We start from the raw sequence: 22461 nt of genomic DNA, 5'->3' as shown, positions 1-22461 counted from the left end.
TTAGTGGGCTCTCCTGAGCTTACTAAGAAAGAAAGTATTTTAGTTAGGTTTTTTATTTTCAGAGAGCTTCTGCTGGCAACAGACTCTCTGCTACGAGGGACTGAGGGGAGAGAAGCAAACCTACTAACTGCGGCTAGGTTGCGCTTCTTAGGCTACTGGACACCATTAGCTCCAGAGGGTTCGAACACAGGCGCCTGTCCTCGATCGTCCGTTCCCGGAGCCGCGCCGCCGTTCCCCTCGCAGAGTCAGAAGAGCAGAAGCATGAAGACGGCGAAATCGTCGGCTGAAGACTCCTGTCTTCATTTAAGGCAGCTGTGCGCCATTACTCCCACAGCACACCACACACTCCGGTCACTGTAGGGTGCAGGGCGCTGGGGGGGGGGGGGGGGCAGCAATTGAAGTACCTTTTGGCATAAACTACATATATACAGTCAGGCACTGTATATATGTAAATTCCCCCACCATATTTTCTCACAGAAAGCGGGATAGAAGCTCGCCACTGAGGGGGCGGGGCCTTCTTCCTCAGCACACCAGCGCCATTTTCTCTTCACAGCTCCGCTGGAAGGACGCTCCCCAGGCGCTCCTGATACAAGAAGGGTAAAAAGAGAGGGGGCGCACATAAATTTAGGTGCAAAAGTCATATAAAGCAGCTATTGGGTAATCACCTTTTATAGTGTGTATCCCTGGGTTATATAGCGCTGTGGTGTGTGCTGGCATACTCTCTCTCTGTCTCCCCAAAAGCCTTTGTGGGGTCCTGTCCTCAGTCAGAGCATTCCCTGTGTGTGTGCGGTGTGTCGGTACGGCTGTGCCGACATGTTTGATGAGAGTTACGTGGAGGGAGAGCAAGTGCAGATAAATGTGGTGTCGCCGCCGTCGGGGCCGACACCTAATTGGATGGATATGTGGAAGGCCTTAAATGATAATGTAAATTCATTACATAAAAGGTTTGATGATGTTGCAGCCGGGGGACAGCCGGGCTCTCAAACCGGGCCTGCCCAGGCAGCTCAGAGGCCATCAGGGTCTCAAAAACGCCCACTGTCTCAGATGGTTGACACGGATGCCGACACGGAGTCCGACTCCAGTGTCGACGATGATGAGGCACAATTGCAGCCTAAAATGACCAAAGCCATCCGCTATATGATTATTGCAATGAAAGATGTTTTACACATTTCAGAGGTTAACCCTGTTCCTGACAAAAGGGTGCATATGTTTGGGGAGAAAAAGCAGGCAGTGACTTTTCCCCCGTTACATGAATTAAATGAGTTATGTGAAGAAGCGTGGAGCTCCCCTGATAAAAAAATAGTGATTGCCAAAAGATTACTGCTGGCGTACCCCTTCCCGCCAACGGATAGGTTACGTTGGGAATCCCCCTCTAGGGTATACAAGGCCCTGACACGCTTATCTAAAAAGGTGGCCCTGCCATCTCAGGATACGGCCGCCCTAAAGGATCCTGCAGATAGGAAGCAGGAAGGTATCCTGAAGTCTGTTTATACTCACTCTGGTACTTTACTGAGACCAGCTATTGCTTCAGCCTGGATGTGTAGCGCTGTAGCAGCATGGACAGATACTCTGTCAGACGACATAGATTCCCTCGACAGGGATACTGTCTTACTAACCCTGGGCCATATAAAGGACGTCGTCTTATATATGCGGGATGCCCAGAGGGACATTTGCATGCTAGGTTCTAGAATAAATGCAATGTCCGTTTCTGCCAGGACGGTCTTATAGACTCTGCAATGGAAAGGAGATGCCGACTCTAAAAGACACATGGAGGTGTTGCCTTATAAGGGTGAGTAATTGTTTGGGGACGGTCTCACGGACCTTGTATCCACAGCGACAGCTGGAAAGTCGACTTTCCTGCCTCAGGTTTCCTCACAGACCAAGAAAGCACCGTATTATCAAATGCAGTCCTTTCGTTCTCAGAAAAGCAGGAAGGTCAGAGGTGCTTCCTTTTTTGCCAGAGGCAGGGGGAGAGGAAAGAAGCTGCACCATGCAGCCAGTTCCCAGGAACAAAAGTCCTCCCCGGCGGAGCCAGGAGCGGTGGGGACGCGTCTCCGACATTTCAGCAACCAGTGGGTTCGCTCACGGGTGGATCCTTGGGTTATACAAATTGTATCTCAGGGATACAAGCTGGAATTCGAGGTGACGCCCCCTCACCGTTTCCTAAAATCGGCCTTGCCAGCTTCCCCCCTGGAAAGGGAGGTGGTACTGGCGGCAATTCACAAGCTATTCCTCCAGCAGGTGGTAGTGAAGGTTCCCCTCCTTCAACAAGGAAGGGGTTACTATTCCACTATGTTTGTGGTACCGAAACCAGACGGTTCGGTAAGACCCATTCTGAATTTAAAATCCCTGAACGTTTATCTCAAGAGATTCAAGTTCAAAATGGAATCGCTCAGAGCGGTCATTGCAAGCCTGGAAGAGGGGGATTTTATGGTATCTCTGGACATCAAGGATGCTTACTTGCATGTCCCCATTTATCCACCTCACCAGGAGTACCTCAGGTTTGTGGTACAGGACTGTCATTACCAATTCCAGACGTTGCCATTTGGACTGTCCAGGGCACCGAGGGTATTTACCAAGGTAATGGCGGAAATGATGGTACTCCTTTTGGAAGCGAGGAGTTACAGTTATCCCGTACTTGGACGATCTCGTTATAAAGGCGAGGTCCAGGGAGCAGTTGTTGGTCAGCGTAGCACACTCTCGGGAAGTGTTGCAGCAACACGGCTGGATTCTGAATATTCCAAAGTCGCAGCTGATTCCTACGACGCGTCTGCCCTTCCTGTGCATGATTCTGGACACAGACCAGAAGAAGGTGTTTCTCCCGGAAGAGAAGGCTCAGGAGCTCGTGACTCTGGTCAGAGACCTCCTCAAACCAAAACAGGTGTCGGTGCATCACTGCACGCGAGTCCTGGGAAAAATGGTAGCCTCATACGAAGCCATTCCCTTCGGCAGGTTCCATGCGAGGATCTTTCAGTGGGATCTGTTGGACAAGTGGTCCGGATCGCATCTTCAGATGCATCGGCTGATCACCCTTTCCCCGAGGGCCAGGGTGTCTCTTCTGTGGTTGCTGCAGAGTGCTCACCTTCTCGAAGGGCCGCAGGTTCGGCATTCAGTACTGGGTCCTGGTGACCACGGATGCAAGCCTCCGAGGGTGGGGGGCAGTCACTCAGGGAAGAAACTTCCAAGGGCTGTGTCAAATCAGGAGACTTGTCTGCACATAAACATACTGGAACTAAGGGCCATATACAACGCCCTGAGTCATGCCGAGCCCCTGCTTCGAGACCAACCGGTGCTGATTCAGTCAGACAACATCACGGCAGTCGCCCATGTAAACCGCCAGGGCGGCACAAGAAGCAGGGTGGCAATGGCAGAAGCCACAAAGATTCTTCGTTGGGTGGAGAATCACGTGCAAGCACTGGCAGCAGTGTTCATTCCTGGAGTGGACATCTGGGAAGCAGACTTCCTCGGCAGACACGACCTCCACCCGGGAGAGTGGGGACTTCATCAAGAAGTCTTCACACAGATAACAAATCGTTGGGAACGGCCACAGGTGGACATGATGGCGTCCCTCCTCAACAAAAAGCTAAAAAGATATTGCGCCAGGTCAAGGGACCCTCAGGCGATAGCTGTGGACGCACTGGTAACACCGTGGGTGTTCCAGTCGGTTTATGTGTTCCCTCCTCTTCCTCTCATACCCAAGGTACTGAGAATAGTAAGAAAAAGAGGAGTGAGAACAATTCTCATCGTTCCGGATTGGCCAAGAAGAACCTGGTACCCAGAACTACAAGAAAGGATCACAGAGGACCCATGGCCTCTGCCTCTCAGACAGGACCTGTTGCAACAGGGGCCCTGTATGTTCCAAGACTTACCGCGGCTGCGTTTGACGGCATGGCGGTTGAACGCCGGATCCTAAAGGATAAGGGCATTCCGGATGAAGTGATCCCTACGCTGATAGGAGCTAGGAAGGATGTGACAGCAAAGCATTATCACCGTATATGGCGAAAATATGTTGCTTGGTGTGAGGCCAGGAAGGCCGCTACAGAGGAATTCCAACTGGGTCGATTTCTGCACTTCCTACAGTCAGGTGTGACTATGGGCCTAAAATTAGGGTCCATAAAGGTCCAGATTTCGGCCCTATCCATTTTCTTTCAAAAAGAACTGGCTTCACTGCCTGAGGTTCAGACGTTTGTAAAGGGAGTGCTGCATATTCAGCCCCCTTTTGTGCCACCAGTGGCACCTTGGGATCTTAACGTTGTGTTGGATTTCCTGAAATCCCACTGGTTTGAGCCACTTAAGACCGTGTAACTTAAGTATCTCACGCGGAAGGTGGTCATGCTGTTGGCCTTAGCATCGGCTAGGCGTGTGTCAGAGTTGGCGGCTTTGTCATGTAAAAGCCCCTATCTGATTTTCCATATGGACAGGGCAGAATTGCGGACTCGCCCCCAATTTCTCCCAAAGGTGGTGTCATCTTTTCATTTAAACCAACCTATTGTGCTGCCTGCGGCTACTCGTGACTTGGAGGACTCCAAGTCGCTGGACGTAGTCCGGGCTTTGAAGATTTATGTCACCAGAACAGCTGGAGTCAGGAAGACGGACTCGCTGTTTATCCTGTATGCATCCAACAAGCTGGGTGCTCCTGCTTCAAAGCAAACTATTGCTCGCTGGATCTGTAACACGATTCAGCAGGCTCATTCTGCGGCTGGCTTGCCGCATCCAAAATCAGTGAAAGCCCATACCGCGAGGAAGGTGGGGTCTTCTTGGGCGGCTGTCCGAGGGGTCTCTGCTTTACAGCTTTGCCGAGCTGCTACTTGGTTGGGATCAAACACGTTTGCAAGATTCTATAAGTTTGATACCCTGGCTGAGGAGGACCTTGAGTTTGCCCATTCGGTGCTGCATAGTCATCTGCACTCTCCCGCCCGTTTGGGAGCTTTGGTATAATCCCCATGGTCCTTACGGAGTCCCCAGCATCCACTAGAACGTTAGAGAAAATAAGAATTTACTCACCGGTAATTCTATTTCTCGTAGTCCGTAGTGGATGCTGGGCGCCCGTCCCTAGTGCGGACTTTCTGCAATATGTGTATATAGTTATTGCTTGATAAAGGGTTATTGTTATGTGGCATCCTTTTGAGTGATGCTCAGTTGTTGTTCATACTGTTAACTGGGTAAGGTTATCACAAGTTGTACGGTGTGATTGGTGTGGCTGGTATGAGTCTTACCCTGGATTCCAAAATCCTTTCTTTGTAGTGTCAGCTCTTCCGGGCACAGTTTCCCTAACTGAGGTCTGGAGGAGGGGCATAGAGGGAGGAGCCAGTGCACACCAGATAGTACCTAATCTTTCTTTAAGAGTGCCCAGTCTCCTGTGGAGCCCGTCTATTCCCCATGGTCCTTACGGAGTCCCCAGCATCCACTACGGACTACGAAAAATAGAATTACCGGTGAGTAAATTCTTATTTATTATTATTCTACAGGGAGCAGCTTTTGGTGTCCTGTTATTATTATAATACAGGAGTAGCAGCCTGTGGTGTCCTGTTATTATTATAATACTGGAGGAGCAACCTGTGGAATCCAGTTGTTATTATTATTATTATTATTATTAATATTATTATTATACAGAGGGAGCAGCAGCCTGTGGTGTCCTGTTATTATTATACAGGGTGAGCAGCCTGTGGTGTCCTGTTATTATATTACATGGGGAGTAGCCTGTGGTGTCCTATTATTATTATTATTATTATTATTATAATACAGGAGGAGCAACCTGTGGTGTCCTGTTAATAAAGACATGTTATTATTTTTATACTGGGGTGCAGCCTTTAGTGTCGTTGTTGTTGTTGTTATTATTATTATTAATCTTATTATATGAAATTGTGGGGATTGAAAATATTGCTCAAATTCTAGGATATATTAAAGCAGAGACCATAATATCCCTGGCATGTGTAACAGATGATAATTGGAGCAGTATAAAGCAAATGTATATCACACTCCTGGGACTGTCACATTGACATCATTTATATCTATAGTAATAATACAGGGACATGACTGGGGAGGTGAGGGGATCTGGGAGTGTCACAGTGACATCACTTATATCTATAGTAGTAATACAGAGACATGACTGGGGAGGTGAGAGTTCTGGGAATGTAACAGTGACCTCACTAATATCTATAGTAATAATACAGGGACATGATTGGGGAGGTGAGAGGGACCTGGGAGTGTCACAGTGACATCACTTATATCTATAGTAATTATACAGGGACGTGACTGGAGAGGTGAGGGGATCTGGGAGTGTCACAATGACCTCACTAATATCTATAGTAATAATACAAGGACATGATTGGGGAGGTGAGGGGGACCTGGGAGTGCCACAGTGACAAGAGAAAGAAAGTGGACTTCTTTGTGGGCGCACTCTTGTGAAGAATTAATGAAATATTCTCAAAGAATAGAACTTCAACTTTTATTACAAATGATTAAGAATTTATTCAATCTCATTGCTTCTTGCTGCCTTTCCCCTGCCTGTCTCCTGCCGCCTTTCCCCTGCCTGTCTCCTGCCGCCTTTCCCCTGCCTGTCTCCTGCAACCCCCACCCTGCTGCCCACCTGCCTGTCACCTGCCACCTTTTCCCTGCCTGTCTCCTGCCACCTTTCCCCTGCCTGTCTCCTGCCACCTTTCCCCTGCCTGTCTCCTGCCGCCTTTCCCCTGCCTGTCTCCTGCCGCCTCTCCCCTGCCTGTCTCCTGCCGCCTTTCCCCTGCCTGTCTCCTGCCTCCCCCACCCTGCTGCCCACCTCCCTGTCTCCGTCCACCTTTCCCTGCCTGTCTCCTGCCGCCTTTCCCCTGCCTGTCTCCTGCCACCTTTCCACTGCCTGTCTCCTGCCGCCTTTCCATTGCCTGTCTCCTGCCTTTCCCATGCCTGTCTCCTGCTGCCCACCTGCCTGTCACCTGCCACCTTTTCCCTGCCTGTCACCTGCCACCTTTTCTCTGCCTGTCACCTGCCACCTTTTCTCTGCCTGTCTCCTGCCACCTTTCCCCTGCCTGTCTCCTGCCGCCTTTCCCCTGCCTGTCTCCTGCCGCCTTTCCCCTGCCTGTCTCCTGCCGCCTTTCCCCTGCCTGTCTCCTGCCACCTTTCCCCTGCCTGTCTCCTGTCGCCTTTCCCCTGCCTGTCTCCTGTCGCCTTTCCCCTGCCGCCTTTCCCTTGCCTGTCTCCTGCAGCCTTTCCACTGCCTGTCTGCTGCCGCCTTTCCCTTGCCTGTCTCCTGCCGCCTTTCCCTTGCCTGTCTCCTGCCGCCTTTCCCCTGCCTGTCTTATGCCACCTTTCCCCTGCCTGTCTCCTGCCGCCTTTCCCCTGCCTGTCTCCTGCCGCCTTTCCCCTGCCTGTCTTATGCCACCTTTCCCCTGCCTGTCTCCTGTCGCCTTTCCCCTGCCGCCTTTCCCTTGCCTGTCTCCTGCAGCCTTTCCACTGCCTGTCTGCTGCCGCCTTTCCATTGCCTGTCTCCTGCCGCCTTTCCCTTGCCTGTCTCCTGCCGCCTTTCCCCTGCCTGTCTCCTGCCGCCTTTCCCCTGCCTGTCTCCTGCCGCCTTTCCCCTGCCTGTCTCCTGCCGCCTTTCCCCTGCCTGTCTTATGCCACCTTTCCCCTGCCTGTCTCCTGTCGCCTTTCCCCTGCCGCCTTTCCCTTGCCTGTCTCCTGCAATCTTTCCCTTGCCTGTCTCCTGCAGCCTTTCCACTGCCTGTCTGCTGCCGCCTTTCCCTTGCCTGTCTCCTGCCACCTTTCCCCTGCCTGTCTCCTGCCGCCTTTCCCCTGCCTGTCTCCTGCAACCTTTCCCCTGCCTGTCTCCTGCAACCTTTCCCCTGCCTGTCTCCTGCAACCTTTCCCCTGTCTGTCTCCTGCAACCTTTCCCCTGCCTGTCTCCTGCAATCTTTCCCTTGCCTGTCTCCTGCCGCCTTTCCACTGCCTGTCTCCTGAACCCTTTCCCCTGCCAAGTCTCCTGCCGCCTTTCCCCTGCCTGTCTCCTGCAACCTTTCCCCTGCCTGTCTAGTGTTCACTCTAGGATTTTTTTAGGGCAGGGTGCTGATCACGGGGAGGGCACATTTTTCATTCGGGAGGGCACATTTTTCAGTTAGAAGGGCAAAATTAGGTACATACTAAAATGCTTGGTCCTCCCATTCCCACATGCTAAAGAATGGACAGTGCAAAAATGTAGGGGAGTTGTTTTTCGTGGGGAAGGGGCATGGCCACATAATAGTGGCACTTCCCATTACACCACACAGTAGTGCAGCTAATACACACTGCACCGGGTAGAACCTCCTATACACACTGCGACAGGTAGAGCACGTTATACACATTGCGCCAGGTACAGCATGTTATACACTTTGCGCCAGGTACAGCACGTTATACACTTTGCGCCAGGTACAGCACGTTATACACTTTGCGCCAGGTACAGCACGTTATACACTTTGCGCCAGGTACAGCACGTTATACACATTGCGCCAGGCAGAGCACGTTATACACATTGCGCCAGGCAGAGCACGTTATACACATTGCACTAGGTACAGCACGTTATACACTTTGCGCCAGGTAGAGCACGTTATACACATTGCACCAGGTAGAGCACGTTATACACATTGCACCAGGTAGAGCACGTTATACACATTGCGCCAGGTACAGCACGTTATACACATTGCGCCAGGCAGAGCGCGTTATACACATTGCGCCAGGCAGAGCGCGTTATACACATTGAGCCAGGCAGAGCGCGTTATACACATTGCGCCAGGCAGAGCGCGTTATACACATTGCGCCAGGCAGAGCGCGTTATACACAATGCACCCGGTAGAGCACACTGCACCAGGTAAGAGCACTGAGGCACACTTCACCAGGTAAGAGCACTGAGGCACACTGCACCAGGTAAGAGCACTGAGGCACACTGTACCAGGTAAGAGCACTGAGGCACACTGCACCAGGTAAGAGCACTGAGGCACACTGCACCAGGTAAGAGCACTGAGGCACACTGCACCAGGTAAGAGCACTGAGGCACACTGCACCAGGTAAGAGCACTGAGGCACACTGCACCAGGTAAGAGCACTGAGGCACACTGCACCAGGTAAGAGCACTGAGGCACACTGCACCAGGTAAGAGCACTGAGGCACACTGCACCAGGTAAGAGCACTGAGGCACACTGCACCAGGTAAGAGCACTGAGGCACACTGCACCAGGTAAGAGCACTGAGGCACACTGCACCAGGTAACAGCACTGAGGCACACTGCACCAGGTAACAGCACTGAGGCACACTGCACCAGGTAACAGCACTGAGGCACACTGCACCAGGTAACAGCACTGAGGCACACTGCACCAGGTAACAGCACTGAGGCACACTGCAGCAGGTAAGAGCACTGAGGCACACTGCAGCAGGTAAGAGCACTGAGGCACACTGCACCAGGTAAGAGCACTGAGGCACATTGCAGTAACCACCTTGTCCCCCCCCCCCCCCCCCCAGGGCCGTAGCGGACACCTCAAAGCAAGAGCGACAGCGCGGCCACCGCCTCAGACGGCACCGCGGGAAGCCCCAGTCACAAAGCCCAGCTTTACCTACAAGATCATGGAGGACACCGATCCCTGCAAATCGCCAGAACCCCCCAGAAACGCTGTGGCAACCCATCCATCACCCGCACTCTGCAGCCTTCACTCACCTGCCGCAAGCAGCCAGGCGCCAAGAGGAAAGGAAATTGGCTCCACCTCCTCTTTACATCATTCAGCCCGGGACCAGCATCAGGCAAACATACAAAAATCCCCCTTAGGGATTGGCCTAATGAGGAGCGCGTCACCGGGTCTCGCGTCACCGGGTCTTTGCAATCACTGGGGACAGTGTGCTTAATGTGTCCGGCGGCGTGGTGGGGTCCGGCGGGCAGCAAAGTGCGGGGCGGGAGGGCGCACGCAAACGGGCAGGGCGGCATTTAGGTGTCTAAAAAAGGGGCAGGGCGCAGCGCCCTGTGAAAGACACCTAGAGTGAACACTACCTGTCTCCTGCCGCCTTTCCCCTGCCTGTCTTATGCCACCTTTCCCCTGCCTGTCTTATGGCACCTTTCCCCTGCCCGTCTCCTGTCGCCTTTCACCTGCCTGTCTCCTGCAGCCTTTCCCCTGCCTGTCTCCTGCAGCCTTTACCCTGCCTGTCTCCTGCAGCCTTTACCCTGCCTGTCTCCTGCAGACTTTCCCCTGCCTGTCTCCTGCAGCCTTTCCCCTGCCTGTCTCCTGCAGCCTTTCCCCTGCCTGTCTCCTGCCGCCTTTCACCTGCCTGTCTCCTGCAGCCTTTCCCCTGCCTGTCTCCTGCCGCCTTTCACCTGCCTGTCGCCTGCCGCCTTTCCCCTGCCTGTCTCCTGCCGCCTTTCCCCTACCTGTCTCCTGCCGCCTTTCCCCTGCCTGTCTCCTGCAGCCTTTCCCCTGCCTGTCTCCTGCAGCCTTTCCCCTGCCTGTCTCCTGCCGCCTTTCCCCTGCCTGTCTCCTGCCGCCTTTCCCCTACCTGTCTCCTGCCGCCTTTCCCCTACCTGTCTCCTGTCGCCTTTCCCCTGCCTGTCTCCTGCCGCCTTTCCCCTGCCTGTCTCCTGCCGCCTTTCCCCTGCCTGTCTCCTGCCGCCTTTCCCCTGCCTGTCTCCTGCCGCCTTTCCCCTGCCTGTCTCTTGCCGCCTTTCCCTTGCCTGTCTCTTGCCGCCTTTCCCCTGCCTGTCTCCTGCCGCCTTTCCCCTGCCTGTCTCCTGCCGCCTTTCCCCTGCCTGTCTCTTGCCGCCTTTCCCTTGCCTGTCTCTTGCCGCCTTTCCCCTGCCTGTCTCCTGCCGCCTTTCCCCTGCCTGTCTCTTGCCGCCTTTCCCTTGCCTGTCTCTTGCCGCCTTTCCCCTGCCTGTCTCTTGCCGCCTTTCCCCTGCCTGTCTCCTGCCGCCTTTCCCCTGCCTGTCTCTTGCCGCATTTCCCCTGCCTGTCTCCTGCCACCCTCTTGCCTGTCTTCTGCCACCTTTGCTACACCATCGGCTGGATATGTGAAACCTGAGGTCACGGAGACTGTACGCCGCAGCTCCGTGAATGAGGCCATGAAATTTCCCTCAGGAGACCCTGTCCCTTCACAACCAATTCTCACCCTTACACCACTTCATGGCTGCAGCCATACTCGTCTGACAAATCAGGACACATAGAGCACATGCTCCGTACGGGTCCTGCACATGAGCGGTGTACTGAACATCAGTTCATTGTGACTCCATCTACAATAGCGCTACACTCTAGATCAGGTCCACTATGCAGTACAGCCTTATGGGGCTGGGTCACAGGAACCTCGGAGACACTGACCAGGACTCTATGGCTGTGGGGAGGGGGAATAGGATACTTAATGGCCACTCTATTCCACATTTACTATGTTACATGTGCAATATGTTTTATGTGTTATATTTATTCCAGGAACTCCAGCTGATGAGGAACGGAGTCTTTACTACACATAACACGTTCTGTATTCTCCCTGATTCACCGAGGATGGACAAGGACAGGAGTCACAGGACTGAGAGGATAATAAATATCACCCTGGAGATCATCTACCTGCTGACTGGGGAGGTGAGGGGATCTGGGAGCGTCACAGTGACATCACTTATATCTATAGTAACAATACAGGAACATTACTGAGGAGGTGAGGGGGACCTGGGAGCATCACAGTGACCTTATATCTAGAGTAATAATAAAGGGACATGACTGGGGAGGGGAGTGGATCTGGGAGTGTCACAGTGACCTCACTAATATCTACAGGAATAATACAGGGACATGACTGGGGGGGTGAGGGGATCTGGGAGTGTCACAGTGACATCACATATCTATAGTAATAATACAGGGACATAACTGTGGAGGTGAAGGAATCTGGGAGTGTCACAGTGACTTCACTTGTTTCTGTAGTAATAATACAGGGACATGACTGGGGAGGTGATGGGGTCTGGGAGTGTATATATTGATATTTGATGTCTCCACCATTACACAGGATTACACAATAGTGAAGAAGACATCCAATGAGTATGAGACACCCAGCAGCCATCCCCGTGTATCAGGAGGACTGAGTAGAACCCAGAGCCCCATCACGGTGCCTCCACCTCACTCACTGACACATGAGAGACACAATGATCAGAAGATCCTGGAACTCACCAAGAAGATCATTCAGTTGCTGACTGGAGAGGTGACGGCTGGGAATGGGACATTATACAGTAACACCAGGGGACGTGTCTGGGTGATGACTGGAGAGGTGACTGCTGGGAATGGGACATTATACAGTAACACCAGGGGATGTGTCCGGGTGGTGACTGGAGAGGTGACTGCTGGGAATGGGACATTATACAGTAACACCAGGGGTTGTGTCTGGGTGAAGACTGGAGAGGTGACTGCTGGGAATGGGACATTATAAGGTAACACCAGGCGAAGTGTCTGGGTGATGACTGGAGAGGTGACTGCTGGGAATGGGACATTATACAGTAACACCAGGGGTTGTGTCTGGGTGAAGACTGGAGAGGTGACTGATGGAAATGGGACATTATACAGTAACACCAGGGAATGTGTCTGTGTGATGATTGGAGAGGTGACTGCTGGGAATGGGACATTATACAGTAACACCAGGGGACGTGTCTGGGTGATGACTGGAGAGGTGACTGCTGGGAATGGGACATTATACAGTAACACCAGGGGATGTGTCTGGGTGATGACTGTATCACTGTGTGTGTCAGGTTCCTATAAGGTGTCAGGATGTCACTGTCTATGTCTCCATGCAGGAGGGGGAGTATATAGAGGAACACAGGGGCCTGTACAAGGACGTGATGATGGAGAATCACCGGCCCCTCACATCACTGGGTAAGAGGAGACGGTCATGTATTGTACAGGGGAGAGCAGTTATGGGGGACCCTATATACACACATAATCTGATAATCACATATACACACTGTACTCAGTCACTGTGTGTCTCCTACAGATGGGCCCAGTAATAGAGCTACCCCAGAGAGATGTCCCCGTCCTCTGTATTGCCAGGATTGTACAGAGGAGAATCACAGGATCCCACAGGAGGATCAGGTAGGTGGGATTTAGGGTCTCACCCATATACCAAAGTGACTGTCACTATATAATGTGTAGAGCAGCTGTGTGTGCCATTATATTTGTATTGTTTAATCTATTACTGAAATCAACAATTTTACAATCTTTTATTAATGGTTTACATAGGGTGAAGCCCAATTAAATAATATTAAAGTCAAAGATACAGAGGGAGAAGAAGAGACGTATGTGACTGATATGAAGACAGAAGATATAGGGGGAGAAGAAGAGACGTATGTGACTGATATAAAGGCAGAAGATATAGAGGGAGAAGAAGAGACGTATGTGACTGATATGAAGGCAGAAGATACAGAGGGAGAAGAAGAGACGTATGTGACTGATATAAAGGCAGAAGATATAGAGGGAGAAGAAGAGACGTATGTGACTGATATGAAGGCAGAAGATATAGAGGGAGAAGAAGAGACGTATGTGACTGATATGAAGGCAGAAGATATAGAGGGAGAAGAAGAGACGTATGTCACTGATATGAAGGCAGAAGATATAGAGGGAGAAGAAGAGACGTATGTGACTGATATGAAGGCAGAAGATATAGAAGGAGAAGAAGAGACGTATGTGACTGATATGAAGGCAGAAGATATAGAGGGAGGAGAAGAGACGTATGTGAGGGGTGATCAGCAGTGTAAGGAGGAGGAGATCCCTACAGATATCAGAACAGGTAAGTAATAAACACTTATTACAGAAAAGAGTCATATATTATCCTTCCTCAGTCACTACAGCAATATCTTATCCTACACCCTCCTCTGTCATTACAAATTAGGGAACTGTATTTGCCCAGTGGGGGAGTCAGGAGCCATCACCTCTATTATACTCCTGCTCTCCCCCTCACATCATGTCACTGTGTGTTACCAGCCCAGAGATCTGACCAGTCTCCTCCCCACACTCTCTGGTGTATCTCATACATCAGGAGACATCAGCCCCTATTATACTTCTGCTCTCCTCCTCACATCATGTCACTGTGTGTTACCAGCCCAGAGATCTGACCAGTCTCCTCCCCACACTCGCTGGTGTATCTCATACATCAGGAGCCATCAGCCCCTATTATACTCCTGCTCTCCTCACATCATGTTACCAGCCCAGAGATCTTACCAGTCTCCTCCCCACTCTCTGGTGTATCTCATACATGAGGAGCCATCAGCCCCTATTATACTCCTGCTCTCCTCACATCATGTTACCAGCCCAGAGATCTTACCAGTCTCCTCCCCACTCTCTGGTGTATCTCATACATGAGGAGCCATCAGCCCCTATTATACTCCTGCTCTCCCCCTCACATCATGTCACTGGTTGTTACCATCCCAGAGATCTGACCAGTCTCCTCCCCACACTCTCTGGTGTATCTCATATATCAGGAGCCATCAGCCCCTATTATACTCCTGCTCTCCTCACATCATGTTACCAGCCCAGAGATCTGACCAGTCTTCTCCTACACTCTCTGGAGTATCTCATACATCAGGAGCCATCAGCCCCAATTATACGCCTGCTCTCCTCCTTATATCATGTCACTGTGTGTTACCAGCCCAGAGATCTGACCAGTCTCCTCCCCACACTCTCTGGTGTATCTCATACATCAGGAGCCATCAGCCCCTATTATACTCCTGCTCTCCCCCTCACATCATGTCACTGTGTGTTACCAGCCCAGAGATCTGACCAGTCTCCTCCACACTCTCTGGTGTATCTCATACATAGCACAGGAAATAAAGATAAAAATATACATTTTATACCCATAAGAAGAGCAAATAAATCCGGCCCAAGAATAGATCCATGCCCAGTAACTTTGTCCCAGTTGGCACATGTTACAGTAGGAAACAAACTCTGAGTGTCTCTAACAGTCTTACTCCTTTATCATATTACTTCGAGACGGAAGACAACTCCTCCGGGATTGGTTTAGGTAAAGTGTCATGAAGGACTGTCAACGGGAATGTCCACTTTCTCTAACATTCTAGGGGATACTGGGACGGTGTTAGTACTATGGGGTATAGATCGGATCTATTGGATCCTAGCACTTTAAGAAATCATTAGTAGTCCTCCCCTCTATGCCCATACTAACAGACTCCGTTTAGAAAAATGTGCCCAAGGAGCCGGGTGCATTCTCTGGAGCTCCAGAGAGTTTTCTTCAGAATGTATTTTAGTTTGTTATTTTCAGGAAGGACGGGTTGGCACCAGTCTGCCTGCGTCGTGAGACTTAGGGGGGACCGGGACCAACCTCTTGAAGGGTTAATGGTCCAGATCCCCGCTGACAGGACATAGCTCCTGAAGGGTGTTGTTTCGCTCGCCCACAGTGGTGTGCGCTCTTCCCCACAGCATGCCGCCACCCCTAATTGAGTGGTGAGTACTAAACCGGGGTCCCCGGTACAGATGGCGGTGTTAGGGCAGCGGGCACACAGCTTAAGTGCTGCTGCTGTTCCTCTATGCAAGCCCACACTGGCACTGACGCTGAAAAGGGGTTTTAACCCCATTTTCTCTGACGTCCTAGTGGATGCTGGGACTCCGTAAGGACCATGGGGAATAGCGGCTCCGCAGGAGACAGGGCACAAGAATAAAAGCTTTAGGATCAGGTGGTGTGCACTGGCTCCTCCCCCTATGACCCTCCTCCAAGCCCCAGTTAGATTTTTGTGCCCGAACGAGAAGGGTGCAGGCTAGGTGGCTCTCCTGAGCTGCTTAGAGTAAAAGTTTATTTTAGGTTTTTTATTTTCAGTGAGTCCTGCTGGCAACAGGCTCACTGCATCGAGTGACTAAGGGGAGAAGAAGCGAACTCACCTGCGTGCAGAGTGGATTGGGCTTCTTAGGCTACTGGACATTAGCTCCAGAGGGACGATCACAGGTTCAGCCTGGATGGGTCACCGGAGCCGCGCCGCCGGCCCCCTTACAGAGCCAGAAGAGTGAAGAGGTCCAGTGAAATCGGCGGCAGAAGACGGTCCTGTTTTCAACTAAGGTAGCGCACAGCACCGCAGCTGTGCGCCATTGCTCTCAGCACACTTCACACTCCGGTCACTGAGGGTGCAGGGCGCTGGGGGGGGAGCGCCCTGAGACGCAATATAACAGAAATACCTTAGGTTGGCAAAAAGAAATACATCACATATAGCTCCTGGGCTATATGGATGTATTTAACCCCTGCCATTTTTCCAGAAAAGAGCGGGAGATAAGGACGTCGTGAAGGGGCGGAGCCTATCTCCTCAGCACACAAGCGCCATTTTCCCTCACAGCTCCGCTGGAAGGACGGCTCCCTGACTCTCCCCTGCAGACCTGCTACAGAATCAGGGTAAAAAAGAGAAGGGGGGGCACTATTGGCAGCTAATAATAATAAAAACAGCAGCTATAAAGGGAATAACACTTATATAAGGTTATCCCTGTATATATATATAGCGCTTGGTGTGTGCTGGCAAACTCTCCCTCTGTCTCTCCAAAGGGCTAGTGGGGTCCTGTCCTCTATCAGAGCATTCCCGGTGTGTGTGCTGTGTGTCGGTACGTGTGTGTCGACATGTATGAGGAGGAAAATTATGTGGAGGCGGAGCAATTGCCTGGGTTAGTGATGTCACCCCCTAGGGAGTCGACACCTGACTGGATGATCGTATTTAAAGAATTACGTGACAATGTCAGCACTTTGCAAAAAACTGTTGACGACATGAGACAGCCGGCAAATCAATTAGTGCCTGTCCAGGCGTCTCAGACACCGTCAGGGGACCTAAAACGCCCGTTACCTCAGTGGGTCGACACAGACACAGATACTGAGTCTAGTGTCGACGGTGAGGAGGCAAACGTAATGTCCAGTAGGGCCACACGTTACATGATCACGGCAATGAAGGAGGCATTGAACATTTCTGACACTACAAGTACCACAAAGAAGGGTATTATGTGGGGTGTGAAAAAACTACCAATAGTTTTTCCTGAGTCAGATGAATTAAATGAGGTGTGTGATAAAGCGTGGGTTTCCCCCGACAAAAAACTGCTAATTTCTAATAAATTATTGGCACTATATCCTTTCCCGCCAGAGGTTAGGACGCGTTGGGAAACAGCCCCTAGGGTAGATAAAGCGCTCACACGTTTATCAAAACAAGTAGCGTTACCGTCTCCTGATACAGCCACCCTCAAAGAACCAGCTGATAGAAGGCTGGAAAATATCCTAAAAAGTATATACACACATACTGGTGTTATACTGCGACCAGCAATCGCCTCAGCCTGGATGTGCAGTGCTGGAGTCACGTGGTCGGATTCCCTGACTGAAAATATTGATACCCTGGACAGGGACAATATATTGTTAACTATAGAGCATTTGAAGGATGCATTACTATATATGCGTGATGCACAGAGGGATATTTGCACCCTGGCATCAAGAGTAAGTGCTATGTCCATTTCTGCCAGAAGAGCGTTATGGACGCGACAGTGGTCAGGGGATGCGGATTCCAAACGACATATGGAAGTATTGCCGTATAAAGGGGAGGAGTTATTTGGGGCTGGTCTATCGGACCTGGTGGCCACGGCAACGGCTGGAAAGTCCACCTTTTTACCCCAGGTCACCTCACATCAGAAAAAGACACCGTCTTTTCAAACTCAGTCCTTTCGTTCCCATAAGTACAAGCGAGCAAAAGGCCACTCATTTCTGCCCCGGGGCAGAGGAAGAGGGAAAAGACTGCACCATGCAGCCGCTTCCCAGGAGCAGAAGCCCTCCCCTGCTTCTGCCAAGTCTTCAGCCTGACGCTGGGGCTTTACAAGCAGACTCAGACACGGTGGGGGCCCGTCTCAAGAATTTCAACGCGCAGTGGGCTCACTCGCAAGTGGACCCCTGGATTCTACAGGTAGTATCGCAGGGGTACAAACTGGAATTTGAGGCGTTTCCCCCTCGCCGGTTCCTGAAGTCTGCTCTACCAAAGTCTCCCTCCGACAGGGAGGCAGTTTTGGAAGCCATTCACAAGCTGTATTCCCAGCAGGTGATAATCAAGGTACCCCTCCTACAACAAGGAAAGGGGTATTATTCCACGCTGTTTGTGGTACCGAAGCCGGACGGCTCAGTGAGACCAATTTTAAATCTGAAATCCTTGAACACTTACATAAAAAGGTTCAAATTCAAGATGGAGTCACTCAGAGCAGTGATAGCGAACCTGGAAGAAGGGGACTATATGGTGTCTCTGGACATCAAAGATGCCTATCTCCATGTCCCAATATACCCTTCTCACCAAGGGTACCTCAGGTTTGTAGTACAAAACTGTCATTATCAGTTTCAGACGCTGCCGTTTGGGTTGTCCACGGCACCTCGGGTCTTTACCAAGGTAATGGCCGAAATGATGATTCTTCTTCGAAGAAAAGGCATCTTAATTATCCCTTACTTGGACGATCTCCTGATAAGGGCAAGGTCCAGGGAACAGTTAGAAGTCGGAGTAGCACTATCTCAGGTAGTGTTACGTCAGCACGGGTGGATCCTAAATATTCCAAAATCGCAGCTGATTCCAACGACACGTCTGCTGTTCCTAGGAATGATTCTGGACACAGTCCAGAAGAAGGTGTTTCTCCCGGAGGAGAAGGCCAGGGAGTTATCCGAGCTAGTCAGGAACCTCCTAAAACCAGGCCAGGTGTCAGTGCATCAGTGCACGAGGGTCCTGGGAAAAATGGTGGCTTCTTACGAAGCGATTCCATTCGGAAGATTCCATGCAAGAACGTTTCAGTGGGATCTACTGGACAAATGGTCCGGATCGCATCTTCAGATGCATCAGCGGATAACCCTGTCGCCAAGGTCAAGGGTGTCTCTTCTGTGGTGGCTGCAGAGTGCTCATCTACTAGAGGGCCGCAGATTTGGCATTCAGGATTGGATCCTGGTGACCACGGATGCCAGCCTGAGAGGCTGGGGAGCAGTCACACAGGGAAGAAATTTCCAGGGCTTGTGGTCAAGCATGGAAACATCTCTTCATATAAACATTCTGGAACTAAGGGCCATTTACAATGCCCTAAGTCAAGCGAAACCCCTGCTTCAGGGTCAGGCGGTATTGATCCAATCGGACAACATCACGTCAGTCGCCCACGTAAACAGACAGGGCGGCACGAGAAGCAGGAGGGCAATGGCAGAAGCTGCAAGGATTCTTCGCTGGGTGGAAAATCATGTGATAGCACTGTCAGCAGTGTTCATTCCGGGAGTGGACAACTGGGAAGCAGACTTCCTCAGCAGACACGACCTTCACCCGGGAGAGTGGGGACTTCACCCAGAAGTCTTCCACCTGATTGTAAACCGTTGGGAAAAACCAAAGGTGGACATGATGGCGTCCCGTCTAAACAAAAAACTAGACAGATATTGCGCCAGGTCAAGGGACCCTCAGGCAATAGCGGTGGACGCTCTGGTAACACCGTGGGTGTACCAGTCAGTGTATGTGTTCCCTCCTCTGCCTCTCATACCAAAAGTACTGAGAATCATAAGAAGGAGAGGAGTAAGAACTATACTCGTGGTTCCGGATTGGCCAAGAAGGACTTGGTACCCGGAACTTCAAGAGATGCTCATGGAAGACCCGTGGCCTCTACCTCTAAGAAAGGACCTGCTCCAGCAGGGGCCTTGTCTGTTCCAAGACTTACCGCGGCTGCGTTTGACGGCATGGCGGTTGAACGCCGGATCCTGAAGGAAAAAGGCATTCCAGATGAAGTCATCCCTACCCTGATCAAAGCCAGGAAGGATGTAACCGCAAAACATTATCACCGCATTTGGCGAAAATATGTTGCGTGGTGTGAGGCCAAGAAGGCCCCTACAGAGGAATTTCAACTGGGTCGTTTCCTCCATTTCCTGCAAACAGGACTGTCTATGGGCCTAAAATTAGGGTCCATTAAGGTTCAAATTTCGGCCCTGTCGATTTTCTTCCAGAAAGAACTGGCTTCAGTGCCTGAAGTTCAGACATTTGTAAAAGGGGTACTGCATATACAGCCTCCCTTTGTGCCTCCAGTGGCACCTTGGGATCTCAATGTTGTTTTGAGTTTCCTAAAGTCACATTGGTTTGAACCTCTCACCACTGTGGACTTAAAATATCTCACATGGAAGGTGACGATGCTGTTAGCCCTGGCTTCAGCCAGGCGTGTGTCAGAATTGGCGGCTTTATCATATAAAAGCCCTTACTTAATTTTTCATTCTGACAGGGCAGAATTGAGGACTCAATTTCTTCCTAAGGTGGTTTCTGCATTTCACATGAACCAACCTATTGTGGTACCTGCGGCTACTAGGGACTTGGAGGACTCCAAGTTGCTTGACGTAGTCAGGGCCCTGAAAATTTATGTTTCCAGGACGGCTGGAGTCAGAAAATCTGACTCGCTGTTTATCCTGTATGCACCCAACAAGCTGGGTGCTCCTGCTTCTAAGCAGACGATTGCTCGTTGGATTTGTAGTACAATTCAGCTTGCACATTCTGTGGCAGGATTTTTCTTCCAGTGGAAAAGGCTCTGGAAATACAGAACATGGTAAAACAGATTCTGAAAACGGCAAAAGTGTCAGTTCCTCAATGCACTCAGTTGCTGGGGAAGATGGTGGTGGCCTACGAAGCGATTCTGTATGGCAGGTTCCATGCCAGGGGTGCTTCAGTGGGACCTGCTGGACAAGTGGTCCGGGTCTCACCTGGACATGCACCGGAAAATACTCCTATCTTCCAGGACCAGGATCTTCTTTCTGTGGTGGCTGCACAGTTCTCACCTTCTGGAGGGACGCAGGTTCGGGATTCAGGATTGGATCCTGGTAACCACGGATGCAAGTCTCCGAGGCTGGGGAGCAGTCACACAGGGGTGAAACTTTCAGACAAAATGGTCAAGCCAGGAAGCTTGTCTGCACATAAACATTCTGGAATTAAGGGCCATTTACAACGGCATTATGCAAGCGGAACATCTTCTTCGCGGTCTGCCCATCTTGATTCAATCAGACAACATAACAGCAGTGGCGTACGTAAACCGCCAGGGCGGAACAAATTTCGGCCTTATCAATTTTCTTTCAGAAAGAATTGCCCTACCTTCCGGAAGTTCAGACCTTCGTCAGGTGTGCTGCACATACAACCTCCATTTGGGCCCCCAGTGGAACCATGGGATCTTAATGTGGTGTTGCAGTTCCTGCAATCTCCTTGGTTTGAACCTTTACGTAAGGTTGAGTTAAAATTCCTTACTTGGAAAGTAGTCATGTTGTTGGCCTTGGCGTCCGTAAGGTGAGTTTCTGAATTGGCGGCTTTGTCTCACAAAAGACCCTATTTAATCTTCCATGCTGATAGAGCGGAGTTGAGAACTCATCAGCAATTTCTACCAAAAGTGGTTTCCTCATTTCACGTAAACCAGCCTATTGTGGTGCCAGTGGCTGTTGATGCCTTGGCGGAATCGAAGTCTCCATGTCAGGGGTGTCAAAGACAAGGCCCGCGGGCCGAATCCGGCCCGCCAGACCTCGTCTGATGGCCCGCGGTGCCGCCGCCATGAAACCCCCTTCTCCCGAGTGCCCAGCTCGGGGGGGCGGGGTTTCGCGGAATGACGCGATTGCGTCGTGACGTCACGGCGCAAACGCGTCATTCAACGAAACACCGTCGGAGGAGGGAGAAGGGAGCCGCGCAGACGAGGAGGGAGAGGCGGCTGAAGAGCGGCGAGAACCGCTTCAAATGTAAGTCAGCCCCTCTCCCTTCCTCCTTCCACCACCTGCCGCTATGTGTAAAATGGGGACCTGTGCCTGCCCTATGCCTGCCGCAATGTGTAAAATGGGGACCTGTGCCAATGTGTAAAATGGGGACCTGTGCCTGCCACAATGTGTAAAATGGGGACCTGTGCCAATGTGTAAAATGGGGACCTGTGCCTGCCACAATGTGTAAAATGGGGACCTGTGCCTGCCATAATGTGTAAAATGGGGACCTGTGCCAATGTGTAAAATGGGGACCTGTGCCTGCCACAATGTATAAAATGGGGACCTGTGCCTGCCACAATGTGTAAAATGGGGACCTGTGCCAATGTGTAAAATGGGGACCTGTGCCTGCCGCAATGTGTAAAATGGGGACCTATGCCTGCCATAATGTGTAAAATGGGGACCTGTGCCAATGTGTAAAATGGGGACCTGTGCCTGCCACAATGTATAAAATGGGGACCTGTGCCTGCCACAATGTGTAAAATGGGGACCTGTGCCAATGTGTAAAATGGGGACCTGTGCCTGCCGCAATGTGTAAAATGGGGACCTGTGCCAATGTGTAAAATGGGGACCTGTGCCTGCCACAATGTGTAAAATGGGGACCTGTGCCCGCCACAATGTGTAAAATGGGGACCTGTGCCTGCCACAATGTGTAAAATGGGGACCTGTGCCTGCCGCAATGTGTAAAATGGGGACCTGTGCCTGCCGCAATGTGTAAAATGGGGACCTGTACCTGCCGCTATGTGTAAAATGGGGACCTG

At 51.2% G+C, this 22461-nt stretch overlaps 1 protein-coding gene across 1 annotated transcript in view; it reads left to right on the top strand.

Moving 5' to 3' along the window:
* LOC134984750 (zinc finger protein 420-like) overlaps positions 1-22461 on the top strand; it is a 197600-nt gene that overhangs the window by 1523 nt on the left and 173616 nt on the right. The window contains exons 2-3 of the mRNA XM_063950245.1: positions 11422-11571; positions 11987-12178. Of these exons, the coding sequence (XP_063806315.1) occupies positions 11434-11571; positions 11987-12178 (330 nt within the window). The 5' untranslated portion in view covers positions 11422-11433. The remainder of the gene's footprint in view (positions 1-11421; positions 11572-11986; positions 12179-22461) is intronic.

This window comes from Pseudophryne corroboree (genome assembly GCF_028390025.1).
Source record: "Pseudophryne corroboree isolate aPseCor3 chromosome 3 unlocalized genomic scaffold, aPseCor3.hap2 SUPER_3_unloc_8, whole genome shotgun sequence".
Classification (NCBI taxonomy): domain Eukaryota; kingdom Metazoa; phylum Chordata; class Amphibia; order Anura; family Myobatrachidae; genus Pseudophryne; species Pseudophryne corroboree.
The sequence above is the reverse complement of the archived record's forward strand: the minus strand, read 5'-3'. Positions and strand labels throughout refer to the sequence as shown.